We start from the raw sequence: 16,580 nt of genomic DNA, 5'->3' as shown, positions 1-16,580 counted from the left end.
AAATTCTCATCAATTTGCATTCAGGACTTCATTGAGCACTTTGGATCTTCTGCCCCCTAAAGGGAGAAGTACCCAATACTCCAATGCCCCAAATCACAGTCTTAATGTGTGACTTTTGATGAAGGAGTATGTTACTTACCCTGTAGGCATCTATTCGTAGCGTGTAGTGCTGCAGATTCACGTTATGCATACTCCTGTCATCTAGTGTTGAGCCCAGACTCTGCAAGTTGTTTTTCCTCGAGAAAGTGTTCTGATAGGCATTGTGCGTTTTTTCTACTCCCACTGAAGGTATTGCGCATGTTTGTGCAATATTGTTAGATATTTCTTTCCCCTGGTCAAAGACTGAGTGAGGATATAGTCTGCTAAATTAGCATTTGCTGTTGAACATGCTGTATTTGTGTGTATTCTTCTCACCATAACATCTACCAGGGAGGCAGGAGGGTGCATGTCAATCTGCAGCACTACCCAATACGAATAGATGCTTACGGGGTAAGTAACATATTGCATTTGTAGAACGTGTTAGCTACAGAAACACATGCTATGCATAGATTGTAAAGCAATACCCCTCTTGCGATGGCTTTAGGCATGAGATGGTGCATTTGTTTGAAATAATGTATGAAGGACTGTTAGTCCACCTAGAGCTTGTTGTCTTGCTTGAACATCCACACAATAATGTTTTGTAAATGTAAGTGGGTTCATCCATGTAGCTGCTCTCCAAATGTCACCAAGAGGGATATTTCCCAAAAAGGCAATGGTTGCTCCTTTCTTCCTTGTTGAATGAGGGGCCACGGCATAGTTGTTAATGTTTGTTTTACTTTAGCATAACAAATTTTTATATATTTGACAATCCATCTTGCTATTCCTGCTTTTGAAATATCCTTTCCTTTATGGGGATCTGAAAAAGAAACAAATAGTGTTGTGTTCTCCTGAAGGGTTTTGTATGTTTCAAGTATTACAGAAGTGCCCATTTAACATCAAGTCTATGTAAAGCACGCTCTGCAACTACCTCTGGTTTTGGGAAGAAAACCGGTTACTCTAAAGTTTGATTTAAACGGAAAGGAGATATAACTTTAGGTGATAACTTTGGGTTTGTACGTAAGCACGCTCTGTCTGGGAACACTTGGAAATATGGTTCTTTCACAGGAAGCGCATGTATTTTGCTAACCCTTAGTAGAGATTTTATTGCTACAAGGATGGCCACCTACCTTGTTAAAAATTGGATTGGACAGGTATGTAGTGGTTCAAATGGTGGCCCCATAAGTCGTGTTAGGACAATGTTTAGGTTCAACGTGGGTACTGGAGGTGTACGTGGTGGAATGACTCATGTTTATCCTTCCATGAAGGCTTTGATGACAGGAATATGGAAAAGCGATTGGTGCTTCCTGTTTTGTAGGTATATCGCAATGGCTGCTAAATGTAAGCGTATAGAGGTATATGCCAAAGGTGTCTTTTGTAAGTTTAACAAGTAACAGGTTAGTTGTTGTTCTGTTGGAGAAGAAGGACTGATGTTTAAGGATGCACAGCAGTGGACAAAACATTAACATTTTGCTGCAAAGCAAGCCTTTGTGGTTGGTCTTCTGGCCTCCTTTAGAAGAGTCATACATTCTGGAGGTACATTCAGGTTTCCAAACTATGACCTCAGGAGCCAGATCGCAAGATTGAGCTGTTTATTGAGATGTCTCACCCTACCCCTGCTGTAAAGTCAGAAGGTTTGGTTAGTTGTGTAGCTTCTCTTGAGGTACTAGGGATATCTCTAGCAGGGCCATGGTTGTCAAGCCCAAGTGAGAGCAATCAGTATTAAGGTTATCTTAGTCAGTCTGAGTTTCCTGACCATGTATGGAATGAGTGGGTGAGGAGGAAAAGCGTAAGCTAATATCCCTTACCAGTTCATCCATAGAGCGTTCCCTTTGGATAGTGGGTGTGGGTATCTGGATGTGAAGCTTTAGCATTTTGAGTTTTCGGTGCTGGCGAACAGATCTAGTGTGGGGGTACCCTACAGGTGGAAATATTGTTGCAGTAATGCAGTGTGTATTTCCCACTTGTGAACTTGTTGCTGTGTTCCGCTGAGCAGTAACACAATTGAGTTTTCCTGCCCAGTTATGAATTATGCCAGGAGGAGGATTTTGTGTTTGTTTGCCCATTTCCATATCGTTTGCGCTAGTTGACACAATTGTACGGAATGGGTCCCCCTTGTTTCAGGATGTAATACATTGCAGTCATATTGTCTGTTTATACAAGGACATTTTTCCCTGTAATGTTATGAACACTTTGAGAGGGATGTAGATGGCTAGATGCTCCAGCATGTTTATGTGCATTGTCTTGTTGTGAGGTCCAGTTTCCCCGAACCACAAGGTCCTTCGTATGAGCAACTCATGACTGGTAATGCATCGGTTGTGATTGTCACCTACAGGATTGTGTCCTTGAAGGTGCTTCCCCTCAATATGCTGAGGTGTTCCACCATTGTAGTGCCTGGTGGACCTTGGGTGAAACCAACACTAGATCTTCCATGTTCCCCCCACTTCGGACCACTGCGATGCATAATGCTATCATCCCTAGTAGGCGCATCACTGTTTTGACTGGTAGGTGATGATATGGTTGAAAAAGAACCAGTTGGTTCCGGAGATTGAGAACCCTTTGCAGACTGGGATAAGTTGTTCTCGATACTGAATTGAGTATCGCTCCTAGGAGTGGTTGGAGAGGCAATTTTGTTGCATTGATAGTGAAGGCCAATTGGTGAAGTAGTTTGATCGTGTTTTGAGTGTCTATTAGATAGCTGGCTTTGTTTGGACTCTTGATCAGCCAATCGTCTAGATAGGGAAACACATGTATATTTTTCTTTCTTAATTTTGTTGCTACTACTGCTAAGCATTTTGTAAACACCCTTGGTGCTGTTACCCTCAAAAAGGTAGCACCTTGAATTGATTTTTGCAGTGTGCTGGGTGGATTGGAATGTAAGCGTCCTTCAGGTGTAATGCAGTCACAAAGTCACCCTCTTGCAGTAGTGCCATTACATTTTGCAATGTGACTATATTAAAGTGTTCAGATAGTATGTAGCGATTGAGTGGTCGCAGGTCCAGAATGGGCTTTAGTGAGCCCTCTTTCTTAGATATGAGGAAATAAAGGGAGTTTGTTTTGATGTTTGTGTGGGACTAGGTCTACAGCCCCTTTTAGTAGTAACACCTTAAATTCTTCCTTTAGCAGATGTAGATGTGGATTTAACATCTGCCATTTTGGCAGGATATTTGGTGGCTGTTTGGCCACAAGTGGCGGAATTGTTGTAGCCTTCCCCCTACTGGTGTTTTCTGCTCAGGGGGAAGTGTGGCCAAGTCATTTACCTGGTGGTGTGGAGATGCCTTTGTGGGTACTTCTACCTTGGCCCCTGTTTTTGTATCTCTATGATAGTATAAACAGTTTAAATGGTACCAGTTCCTAGAAAGAAAAGAGGAGAGTGTTCAGCAGCATGGTCGGTTGCGAGTAACGCTAGGTGTCTCCTAAATTAGGTATGAGTGTGCAAAGAAAGGGAGTGGTACTCCTGTGTGTGTTGTGCCCTCACACACCCTTGCGAGTGTAAAGCATCATCATCTGATGGGAGATCTTTTAAGGAATTGCCGGAGTGCAGTAGGGCTGTTTCCGCGGTAACTGTCGGGTAGGAAGAGGCAGTTTTCACCCTCCTTCCGAATCTTGGAGACCTATTCGCCCGCCAAGACCCTTAATAAACCTACCAGGGTACCTACTGGGTTATTTTATCTTCACTCACAACCGTCACTTGGCCCACACACCCACATGCACAAATGCGGCAACTCCTAAAATATCTCCATGAGAGAGCCCTCTAGTAGGGCCCGTGAGGGACTGCAGCGCCACATCCACGAGGAGCAGTGCCCAATGATGATGCTTTACACTCGCAAGGGAGTGTGAGGCCACAACAACACACACAGGAGTACCACTCCCTTTCTTTGCACACTCATACCTAATTTAGGAGAGACCTGACGTTACTCGCAACCGACCAGGCTGCTGAACGCTCTCCTCTTTTCTTTCTAGGAACTGGTACCATTTAAAGTGTTTATGTATTGCCTTTAAGAGCATCGGTACAGGACCTATTTCCAACAGCTCCTTGTCCCCCCTCTTGCATTTTGGTCATCCTCTATGATAGTATCCATGCTCCTGCTGGTGATATTACTGTTACTGGAGCCGATTTATGGTGTTTGAGGTTGAGATTTTTGCTGCCCCTCGTCTCTAGTAATGCCGAAAGCGCTGTTGGTTTTGAGGCATGGTCTGTAACTCACCCATGGATTTGGCTTTGCCGGTGTCGTCTTATTTTTCCTGTGTCTCCACAGTGTGCCCAAAGAGGTTTTCCCCATCGAATGGAACATTAAGAATGTCCTACTGCACCTCAAGTTTAAACCCAGATATGCATAGCCACACATCTCCGGAGCACGATTGATGTATTGATGCCCCTTGCAGCAGTGTCAGCTCCATCTAATGCACATTTGATTGTTGCATTTGATATCTGCCTCCTCTCATTTACCGGGTCTTCCGGTCATTATTGTATTCATCTGGAAGATGCTGCATCAGGTCTTGCATCTCATTCCAGGGAGTCCTATTGTATCAGGAGTGTAGGCCAAATGAATTTGTGATCTTCCAGTGGTTTGTGTGCCCTGCTACTATTCTTTTGCCTGCTGCATCAATTCTTTTACTCTCTTTGTCTGGAGGAGGTGCTTTTAGCTCTTTTCCTGGCTGTGATGACAACAAGGAAATCTGCCGGGGGATGTCCTGATGGGTAAATAGGATTACTTGGGCTGTATTCTTATCTATACGAGGAGTTAGAAAAAAAGGATTTGACTGGGTCCTTGGAGACATTGAGGATGGATCCAATCATTGACAGACATTAAATTGCGCGCTTTGTGAACAAACGTTTTTCCACTAGGAAGTCAGTTGGCTCTTCTGTTGTGTGAATGGGGAGCTTGTGGTACTCTGCCGCTCTTTGGAGGACACTGTGGTATGAGGATGTGTCATCTGGAGGTGACGCCTTAGTAGGCACTGGCAGCTCCACATCCGGGTCAGGCAGGACCACATCATAATAGTTCCATGGTTCAGGGGTATGGTCGGTGTCCTGTGTTCCTTGGGAATCTGTGTCTTGTATCTCCCCCTCTTCCTCCTCTTGTGGCAAGGGCAAGTGTGTTTGTGGTGACTCGGGGGGGCGGAAAGTCATTGGGCTTGTGGCCATTTGTACTTGTGGCACTATGCTTGGTGGAAGCTGTGGTAAAGATTGTTCCGGAGTCTGTCGTTTGACATTTTCTTTACGTTTTTCCTGCATAAATTGTTGCAGACCTTTAAGGGCAATGCCTTGGTATTCACTTGCTCGTTGTGTATGCGTCTTTTGTTTCTTTGGAGCAAGTGGTATGTCCTCAGAAACAGAGTGTGGCTATGGAACCACAGATGGGCGACTTTTCTTCTGGCCAGAAGAGTGTCAGTGTTGTTTTTCAGTCCTTGGAACCAAGGACTGTTTTGATTCCCTTGCTCTTTGGATCTGATGATTTTTTCGGGTTCACAGCCTGCTTGCTTGGCATCATTAGGTGCTGCTGTGCCTGTTGGTGCAGATTTATGCTTCGGTGCCAGTGGTTCAGTAGGTGACTAATTGTGCTTCGGTGCCGGCGTAGTGACAGAGTGGTCCCCGTGCTGTGGAATGGTTGCCTGATTGGGATCAAGAACATTCTCATCCCTTCTCGGCTCTGAGGCGTGCTAACGGAGTCGGCCTGAGCTGGAGGGCTGTGGTGCACCATGGCAGGGGTGGGGGAGGTGAGTGTAATATCCTCTTTACACGGGTGGCGACAGTACTCGCAGTACATGGCGTCTCCTTGGTCTTTGACCCAGATACCGGGATCAGCCTCGGCTATGTCGGCCTCTCTCCATGCATCTGAGTGTGTTCTTCCCCAGAGTATGAATCTGAAGTGACGTGGGGGGGTTGGCGATGACCACCCTACCTCTTACCGGAGCACTTGCTTCGCTTTCCGTGTCGCTGTCATGCGAGAACTCCGCTTCGGCAGCCAGTTCCATGGTGTGTGCCAGGCAACAATCCCTACAGGTCTGAAGTATCTTTTTGTTTTTGAACAATGCGCAGGATGCAAACTCATCTTCTTTGTGTTCCAGAGATATGCACAAATTACACATCTTGTGTGCATCTGAGTGTGTGTTGTTTGGCACCGCACTGAGGGCACCATCGGAAGAGGTCCTTTTTTGTATTCATCACCCTGACACGATCATTCTCTAAGGTAGTGTGTGTATTGAGTGCCGAGTAATAGGTCTCCGGCTCCAAGGATCCATGAGTGTTGTCTACTGGAGCTCTGATTGCATCTTTTCTTGACAATCAGCCGCGTGAGCGTCAAATGTTGCAGAGTTACGACGCAGTCCATCCAAGCCCGATGGCAGAAGGATTATGTTACGTCCCCAGTAAGCATCTGTTCTGGCATGTAGAGCTGTATATTCACATGCTTTGCATACTTCTGCCATCTAGTGTTGGGTCCGGATGTTTGCAAATTGTTTTTCTGTGAATAAGTCTTTCCAGTCACGAGGTAAGGTGATTCCTCCTTTTGGTGATAGTGCGCATGGGCATCGACTCCATTGTTAGATTGTTTTCCCGCAAGAGGGTGAGAATGGAGTAAGTGAGTGTAGCAAGAGAGGTCTATGCGTAAATAATTAAATAAAGAGAACAGCAACAACTACAGGAGCCCGGCGAGGTCAGTGGGCACATGTGAATCTACAGCTCTACTGCCAAGAACAGATCCTTACTGGGTAAGTAGCATAATCCGTTCGAGGCATGTGTGCTGTAGATACACATGTTTTGCATAGACTATATAGCAGTATGCTCCGAAAGCGGTGGCTAACCGGTAGATGTTGCAGTTGTCTGGAAAATAATTTTTAGCACTGCCTGTCCAACATTGGCTTGTTGGCATGCTAGTACATCCACACAATAATGTTTGGTAAATGTGTGTTGTGTAGACCATGTTGCTGCTGAACACATGTCAGCTACAGGAATATTACCTAAAAGGCCATATATGCCCCTTTTTTGTGAGTGGAATGCGCTTTAGGGGGTATAGATTAAGTTCTTTTAGCTTTTGCGTACCAAGTTTGAATGCACTTAACAATCCATCTTGAAATGCCAGATTTAGAAATATTATTACCTTTTTGAGGTGGTGTAAATGAAACAAACATTTGCTTTGTTTTATGAAAATCTTTTGTTCTTTCTATATAATACAATAAAGTTCTTTTGACATCAAGTGTATGAAGAGCTTCTTCTGCTACTGAATCAGGTTGAGGAATGAACACAGGTAACTCACCTGATTGGTTAATATGGAAAGCAGAAACCACTTTGGGAAGGAATCTGGGATTGGTGCGAAGAACTACCCTATCCTTGTGGAGCTGAAAGAAGGGTTCTTCTAAAGTTAATGCCTGTAGCTCACCAACTCTCCTTAATGAATCGATTACAAAAAGGAATGCAACCTTTCAAGAGAAAAACTGTAAAGGAAACTTGTGTAGCAGTTCAAAGAGTGGACCCATAAGTCTTGTAAGTACAACATTAAGATTCCACATTGGTGCCGGTGGAATTCTTGATGGTATAACACTTTTTAAGCCCTCCATAAATGCTTTGATGACAGGAACTTTTATAAAGATAAATGTCTGTTTTGCAAATACGCAGCTACTGCTGCAAGGTGCAATCTAATAGATCAAATTGATGTAAGTTTAAAAGGAAACAGACAATGTTCTGAACGGAAGCATCTAGGAGGTAGACTTTTGTTGTTATTGCAGTAAACAACAAATTGTTTCCATGTTGCTGCATAGCAAGCTCTGGTAGTAGGTTTTCTTGCTTTCTTTCAGAATAGTCATACAGTCGGGTGGTAAATTTAAATATCCAAACTCTATGACTTCAGGAGCCAAATCGCTAAGTTGAGCTCCTTGGGATTTGGATGCTTGATTTCTCCATGGTTCTGAGTGAGGAGACGGGAGGTGAGATGTAGCTTTTGATGTGGAACTACCGAGAGCTCTAACTGGGTGTTGTACCACCATTGATGGGCCCATGCGGGAGCTAGCAAAATCATTCTGAGTGATGTTTGCCTGAATTTCCGAACCAGAAACGGAAGGAGTGGGAGAGAAGGGAAGGTGTAGGAGAATCTCCCTCACCAATTCATCCATAGGGCATTGCCTTTGGAGAAAGGGTGTGGGAACCTGGAGGCGAAGTTTGGGCATTGTGTGTTGTCTACTGTGGCAAACAGATCTATTTGTGGGTATTCCCATTGTTGAAAATATGGAAGGAGAGTTTGGGAATGAAATTCCCACTCATGTATTTGCTGTCTTCTTCTGCTGAGGAGGTCGGCAATTTGATTGTTCACTCCCGGGAGGTGTTCTGCCAGAAGGTGAATCTTGTGATGGATTGCTCCTTTCCAAATTGTCTGAGACAGGTGGTACAGCTGGAGAGTGCCCCCCCTTGTTTTTGTACATAGTACATTGCTGTCTTGTTGTCTGTGTGGACTAGGACAACTTTGCTTTTGAGATGAGAATGAAAAGCTTTCAGCGCTAGAAACACTGCTAGAAGCTCTAGATAGCTGATGTGGAGACATCTGTGTTTGTTGTCCCAGAGACCTTGGATTGTGTAATGATGGAGATGTGCATCCCAACCAGAGAGAGATACGTCTGCTGTTAGCACGACTGGTGGAACAGGGTCGATGAAAGGCCACCCTTTTGATACATTTTGTGGGTTCCAGCACTGCAGAGAGCGATGAGTGCGGCTGTCTACCAAAACTAGATCAGTTAATTGACCCTGTGACTGATTCCACTGACGTGATAAGCATTCTTGTAATTGACAAGTGTGTAGTCTAACGTGAGGTACTATTGCAATACATGACACCATCATTCCCAGTAGGCGCATGAAAGTCCTGGCTGGCAAGGTTTGGTTAGTTTGGAAATGCAGCAGTAGAGTTTGGACACTGGAAATTCTGTCTGCATTGGAAAAGGCTAGAGCCTTGTGAGTGTTGAGTGTTAAAACACATGTGGGCTTGTCCACTCTTTTTTCTTCGCAGCAACCATACTTATGAAGCCCCATTTCTATGTGTGTGTAAGTGTTGAGAGTGGCTCCCAGATAAGATTGCATCTGTGAAAGCTGTAGGTGAGACTTTAGAATGTGGACTGTGAAACCCAGTTGGTGGAGTAGGTGTGATATGAGTGTTTTGTAGACACTTTTGGTGTGTGCTGGCTTTGATGAGCCAGTCGTTTAGGTGGGGAAGACATGAAATTGCTGTCTTCGGAGATGAATTGCTACTACAGCTAGGCATTTTGTAAATACCCTGGGCGCAGTAGTTACTCCGAATGCACTTACTTTGAACTGATAGTGTTTGCCTGCTATCACAAATCTGAGATATTTGCGATGAGCTGGATGAATGGGAATGTGAAAATATGCGTCTTAAGTCCAGTGTGGACAACAAAATCACCTTGCTGTAGGAGAGGAAGAACCTCTTGAAGCGTTACCATATGGAAATGTTCTGATAGTATATAGTGGTTTAACTTTGAGATCCAAATTGGTCTTAAGGAACCGTCTTTTTTGGGAATCAGAAAATAAAGACAGTAAACCCCTGAACCTTGTTACTGAAACGAATCTGGTTCTATGGCTCCCTTTTGTAAGAGAGATTGCACCTCTTGTTTGAGTAACTGCAAATGGTCTGGCGACAATTTGTGAACGCAATGTGAAATGTTTGGTGGATTGGAGATTAGCTCCAGGCAATAACCATGTTGAATAAGGTCCAACACCCATTTGTCGGTTGTTATAGATTGCCAAATAGGGAGAAAATGTTAAAGTCTTCCCCAAACAGGTGTTGAGTGATCGGAGGGAAATGTGGGCAAGTCACTATTTACTAGGGGGAAGGGTGTACATGGTGTGGTGCACTTACCCCTGCCTCTGGAATTGTTTCCGCTATATCCTCCTCTGTAGAAACCTCTAGAGGGAAAGGATTGATTGTTGCCTTTGCAAGAAGCATTTGGGTCTGAGGATGTTGTTTTGGACCCTGCTCTGTAAAATGAGAGGCGAAAGGAGCCTCTATTGGACGGGGACTGAAGCGCTCTAATAGATTTTGCCATTTCAGTGTCCTTTTTCATTTTTTCTAAGGATTGGTCGACTACAGGACCAAACAGGTGTTCCTTATCGAAGGGGGTGTTCAAGATGGACTGTTGAACCTCAGGCGTAAACCCCGAGATCCTAAGCCATGCATGCCTTCTAAGGAGAATGCTGGTATTGATTTCCCGAGCTGCAGTGTCGGCTGTATCTAAAGCACATCTTACTGAGGAGTTAGAGAGGCGTTTCCCCTCTTCAACTAACTGTTGTGCCTTATGTTTGTGTTCGTCTGGGAGATATTGGAGCAGTTGCACCATCTCATCCCAGTGTGCTCTGTCGTACCTAGCTAGTAGGCCCTGTGTGTTTGCGATGCGCCAGTGGTTAGCGGATTGAACAGTTACTCTTTCTCCAGAGGTATCTATACGTTTGGATTCTTTGTCTGGGGGAGGTGCATCCCCAGAGGTTTGCGAATTACCTCTTTTGCAAGCATTGGACACTATTAGGGAGTCAAGAGGTAATTTGTCCCTTAATAAACACAGGATCTGATGGTGAGGGTTTATATTTTTTATCTACCCTTGGAGTTTAAATACGAGCTCTGACAGGGTCTTTAAAGATATCTTCGGCATGCCTTTAAGCATAGGGAGTGTTTGACATGACTTGTGTGTGAACTCAAGTGTTTCAAATAAAAAGTTTTCTTCTGATGTTTCTTTATGTAATGGCACTCCATGATACTTTGTCGCTCTAGCAATGAGCAGTTGATAAGCCATATTATCATCTGGTGGTGATGGCTTTGCTGGGTAAAGGTCTGGCCCTTTGTCTACTGGAGGGTCAATGGTGTAATCATTCTATGGGTCTGCAGGCACATGAGTATCATCATCACCATGATCCAAATCTGGATCTGTATGTGGAGATCCCTGAGGTGTTATGTGTGAGGGATCTTCATCTATTAAGTATGGAGAAGATGGTGGAGATGGAGAAGGTTGTGGGGCAGGATAAACAGGGCTGGTAGCTATGTCCTTCTTCCTTTTAAAAGGAATCTTATCAGTAGTGTCCTCTGCAGGGAGATTGTGTTTTGTTGGAGCTTTAGCCAAAATATGTCCAGTATCAGGATTAATACAAAGTTGTTTCCGGGTGGGATCCAATTTGGCCTTAAAGACACCTAAAATTGGTTCTGGAGGCCCAGAAACACTGTACTTCTAATTTCAGCATCAAAATCAATTTGTCCTTGGTAGTGGTCTGTTTCCGCTCCGAAGTGTGTTAGTGTTTCAGAGCGGAGGGTTTCAGCTCCAAAGCATGTTTGTGTTTCGAAGCAGAGGGTTTTGGCTCCGAACCAGATTTGTCCTTGGAGCCCGTTGATTTCGGATGTGAAGGTTGTTTTGCCCTACTCGGTCCTGAGCCGGAAGGCTTGATGGTTTGTTTTGGTGACGAGCCAAGAGGCGGGGCGTAATAATCATTGTCTCGGTGCAGACCTTGGCCAGAAGGCAGAGGTGGTGCCGTAGCCTTTCTAAGTTTTGGGAGAGGATGTAGGGGGCAAGGGGTCTTCGGTACTCACGGCACTCTGTCCCAAGAGGCACATCTTCGGACTCCAGATCGATCTAGGAATCGGACTATGGAACTGAGAGGCCGCGCTTACGGAGACTAACGTGCGCCTTCAAATCGTTCGCGAGCAATCTACAGCTGCTCTGCGTGCATTCTCTTCCACTTGAGCGTGCTGTTGGACATTCATTCTTCTTTTTGCTGCCAACCTGAAATGGTAGGACTGCTCTAAGACCCCTTCCAACACTTACACGCCTTGAGCCATCCGGCACGCATCTTTCCTACATGCCATTTTCTCTGGACCGATATTTCTTCAGCTCCAGTCTGGATTTTTTCCCTGCTGCATTCATTAACGTCCGTGGAGCCATATATGTGTGAGGTACTTTAAGGGACATTATTTTCCGGTCTACTGTTTTTTCTGCCTTCTTATTAGAGACGCTTTGCAGTTTTCCTCGTTTAGTTTCTCTTTTTCACCTTGATGTGCTGAACTTCGGGTCATAATTGGTACCCAAACAACGTATTTTGTGGTCACATTTTGGCTCCCATACTACGACTTTTTTACTATTATGCATTTTTTGTTTCTTCTCACACCTACATTTTTCCTTCCATCTCTATTCTTGCCATTTCACTTATTGCTAATTAACGTTTCTCTTATTATACCATGTGTTGATGCTCATTTGTTTTGTATAGTACTGCCATTATATTTCGGATATTCCTGCTTTAATTTTATTCATATAATGTACTTTTTACCATGTTGCCATTTATATGCTACTGTGCTGTTAATGCATTTCTTTCTTGGAATGCAGGTTTTATACGTTTTCCTGTCTGTACTTCTATGTAGAGCATCTTCTTTTTAATATTTTGCTTCTTTATATGACTTACATTTACAGTGTATTCTTTTAGCTTTCGTGTGAAAGTTATTATGTCATCTGGCATTCATTCTTATGAGTGGTCTTACTTGAGGTGTGACTGCACTATCGATTTTCTGTGGGTGCAGTCCAACCAGATCACACTTTTTGTGCTTTCTGTTGGGGGATTCACTATTTTGGTGTAGTTTTCCGTTGCTTACTTTCTTGCTGTTGGTTGTCAGTGGGGAGCAGTGCACTCAGTCTCCCTCGGTTTGCTTTCTGGTTGGGTGCATTCACCCGTTGCTTGTTTTTTGGTTGAATGTTGCCACCCGTTGCTTGCTTTCTGATTGGGTGTAAGCCACCCGTTGCTTGCTTTTTAGGTCGAGCCTATGGCAGTGCGCATGCGCTGCATAGGAAATCGACCTTTTGGAATCACTTCAGCTTTCTTCAAAGCGCGTGCATGTTGTGCTCACACACTATTGGCCTTTGCGTCTGGCTTCAGTACGCAACTGGCCAAAGGCGTGTGGATGTCCCAGCTTCTTTTCAAAGGTTTACTCCTAGAGAATTTTGCTCTCGGGAGCCAGCAGCGGCGCGCATGAACCATCTGTTTTTAATCAGCGTGGGCTCGCTTGGTTCACATGCAGTCTTTCTCCCCCCGCTTGCAGGCTGTGGTTGTAATAAAACATGGAGGTAGTGTTGTTATTAGAGACTGGTTTTGTAATCATTCAGCTTGTGGTTTGTAACTCAGAAGTGCATAGTTTCTCTGTCTTTACGTCTTTTTGTTTCTCATGCTGCACTTCGTAAGAAACCACCCGTAGCAGATTGTGACCATTCCAATAGATCTTTTTAAAAGATTTGACTCGACAAATTTTAAAATGGAGGTTGTGTGCGTTACTGTTTGACAACCGATTTTGTCCCGATACCGATGTGTTAAAGCCATTGAGTTCATTTAAACTGTTTTACCTGTACGCATTCTGCTTTCACATTCAGAGTCTATTGGCAGAAAAGCATTCGCTTCGATTGTTGGCACGGAAATGATGACTTCAGGCAGCTGGGTGTGCAAGACTGGTATTACTGAAGTGTCTTTGCCTCCTGCGTCTTACACAAGCTGCCCTTACTAGTCTCAATTCCCTGATGCTTGCCAGCTGTCCGGGGCAGTCTTGAGGCAGGGACTGTCCCGAGCTTACCGCATGTGCCGTACTTGTTGGGAATTCAACCCAGCTTTGCCGTAGACTCCACCCACGCTGGTGAGCACAGCATGACTTATTTAGAGGCCTCGCAACAGACTAAAGTAACCAGTCGCTTCCTCTGGCCCGGAATGAAGGCAACTACATCTTGGTATTCAGCCGGTCTGTGCACCGCGGTTCCTATCAGAAATTGAATATTTTCTTGGGGGGGCACGGCAGACATCCTTATCCTGCTCCTTCGGGAACCCTCTGTTGTGTATGCAGCTTGAGTGGCCGGGCCCGTTTCACTTATCTGATAAGTTCCGAATCGTAACGAAGAAGTAGCGGTTGTCATGGTGTTTGGGGACAGTTTACTTTTTGGTGAAATTGAATAAAAGGTAATGAAGACTTCAACAGAGAACTTTATTTACTTCAGGACGTATTCCAGATAGCCTTCCTACAGTTCGCATTGGACAGCCTTAATGTATGCCGAACACACATTTGCAGCTATTGCAATTAACAAACCCTTGTTTTTACTTTGTAAACTTGAGCACGAGGACGGATCCGAAAACATCCCCTGATACCTTTCTAACGGTACTAGCTTTTACTATTGCAGAGGTTGGTGTTGTAGTTAATCACGGCTACTCCTCCATAGCCTCTCCCACCGTTACCAAGCTTGATAATACGTTGATGCGGCGCTGTTAACGATAAGCGATGGATTTGCACCAGCTTGATGATATCTTCAGTGTAAGCGCCGCATAAGCCTCCAAAAGTCATTAGCTATAGCCAAACACTTATAAGCTCCCAAAGGCGAGACCTATTGGCTATGCCAATGCTGGTTTGGTTGGGTGATGCCACCCGTTGCTTGCTTTCTGGTTCGGTGTAAGCCACCCGTTGCTTATTCTGTTTTAGTTGTTTTTGCACGTGTGTGAGTTGGGTAGTTCTGTGTTTCCCTCATTTTCTTTGCCACCCGTTACTTGCTTTCTAGTTTGGTGTAAGCCACCCATTGCTTATTCTGTTTTAGTTGTTTTTGCACATGTGTGAGTTGGGTAGTTTTCTTTGCCAGTCTGGCCAGCTGGTGTGGCTTTGGGGGTAACTTGGAGCATTTTTGTTTTTGATTTGTACATGTGTGGAAGACTTATAATTATATTTTATACGTTCCTTCTTTACTTCATGTTGTTTATTGAATATCATACTTCTCCTTTAATTTTCTCATTTTCTTTTGCTCTGCAAAGAAGCGAGACATGTCCTTGTATGCGATATTTCCATCCTTGTGTAGTGACTTATTTTATGCATCTTTTAGGTATTCCATTTCCTCATTGCATGTTTAGGCATTTTTATGTAATGCTGCATATTATTTGTATTTGCAATATCTTCTCATGCATTTTTCTTCTCTTTTACTGCAATGTTTATAAAGCATTTCTTATGTAATGCTGTTTACATTTTGCATTATTTTCTCTTGCTGGTTTCTCTTGTATCATGGTGATCTTTCTTCTTATATTTGCTATTGTTTTGTGTATTCTATATAGGGGGAAGGTGTGTATACCCAAGGTTTTCATACTATGCATCTTCCCTGTTTCTCTGCACCTGCTGCTCAGCCAGTGTGAATGTGTTGGGTGGAATGTTGGTGTGGATGATGATGTAATGGAATGTGTGGATTGCTGTGTGAGCGAGTGTCAGTTGGATCCTGGGCTGAGCAGCAGGGAGGCTGCTCCTGGTGGGGCTCATTTACATCTTTACTGGAACACCTACTTAACATCTAAGAACAATAAACTATCAATATTTAAACTTACCACGTGTACTGGAACTCATTACCTACGATATAACAAATCTGCATCATACAACCCACTGTCCTGTGATTATTTGTCTCAGAAAACGTCTTTGATTACCTTTACTTTATCCACCATGGGCTTGTTTTCTTCAGGATCTGGCTCTCTTGTGCCCAGTGTGTCCGACAAAAGATCAAAGGCATCATCTGGAATCTGCACATCCTGGAAAATGAAATTGAACAATTAGGTATACCTTTGTATTAAATAGTAATTACTACAAAACAAATGTCTGGAGCCCCTCGCCAGTTAAGAAACACTCACATTCTGTGAAAGTAATGAAGCTTGGAAAGCGGGACCAAGTGCGATTTATTAGGTTTAGATATTTCAGTTGTTATTAAGTGCAAAGAATAAAAAAGCAAGATAGAGATCAGGAAATAGAACCAATAAAATGGCTATCATTAAAAAACTCTGCTTTAATATTTGTAATGGGGGAAGCATCATAGTCATGTTTTATTTTTGTGTAAGGACATGTGCTCTAATGTTTCACAACTTTGTTAAAACAAATGGAAAACGGTTTACAAAACGTCACACATGTAACACATTTGTCAAGAACTGTCAGCTTTTTGCTCATCCTGCATACACATCCTACTGTCTTTATTCATTTTTGTCCTCTTCTATTGTTCTCCTATCACTAATATAACTAGAAAAACGATATTATTTTTACACCATTTGCTCTCACGTTATTTCTCCTATGGCCCTCACTACAAATGGCCCTGGAAATGGGCTTGTGTTTCCTCATCATTACAGTTACCAATACTGGGGGTAGCAGTAACTTTGTAAGTAGGGAAATGCTTGTTTACCTTTTAGGGTGCACTAAGAAATGAGAAATTCCTGGTGGAATACATAATTCTAGGTCTAACTGCCTTGTTAATATCTCATTCTGGCCTTTGGTTCCAGCAATTACTGACCCTTTCAGAAATAAGCTGCCACTCGTAATGTGGACCAGAATGTCTTCCATGTATCCTTTCTATATTAAAATACACTTTTTGTCAACATCCTGCTGCACAACTGTGATTCTAATAGAGTAAACATATTACTCCTATCACTTACACCACATCCTTTCGGTACCAAGTAAATTTGTAACTCTGGAAAGTTGTTACTCTCT

General features: G+C 43.7%; 1 protein-coding gene across 23 annotated transcripts in view; it reads right to left on the bottom strand.

Moving 5' to 3' along the window:
• Window positions 1–16,580, bottom strand: part of CAST (calpastatin) — a 564,844-nt gene that overhangs the window by 50,235 nt on the left and 498,029 nt on the right. For all 23 annotated transcript variants that reach the window (XM_085632507.1, XM_085632509.1, XM_085632510.1 and 20 more), the window contains one exon: window positions 15,536–15,637. In XM_085632507.1, coding sequence (XP_085488633.1) covers window positions 15,536–15,637 — 102 coding nt within the window. The remainder of the gene's footprint in view (window positions 1–15,535; window positions 15,638–16,580) is intronic.

The sequence above is a fragment of the Triturus cristatus genome, chromosome 2_1, assembly GCF_964204655.1.
Source record: "Triturus cristatus chromosome 2_1, aTriCri1.1, whole genome shotgun sequence".
NCBI lineage: Eukaryota > Metazoa > Chordata > Amphibia > Caudata > Salamandridae > Triturus > Triturus cristatus.
The sequence above is the reverse complement of the archived record's forward strand: the minus strand, read 5'-3'. Positions and strand labels throughout refer to the sequence as shown.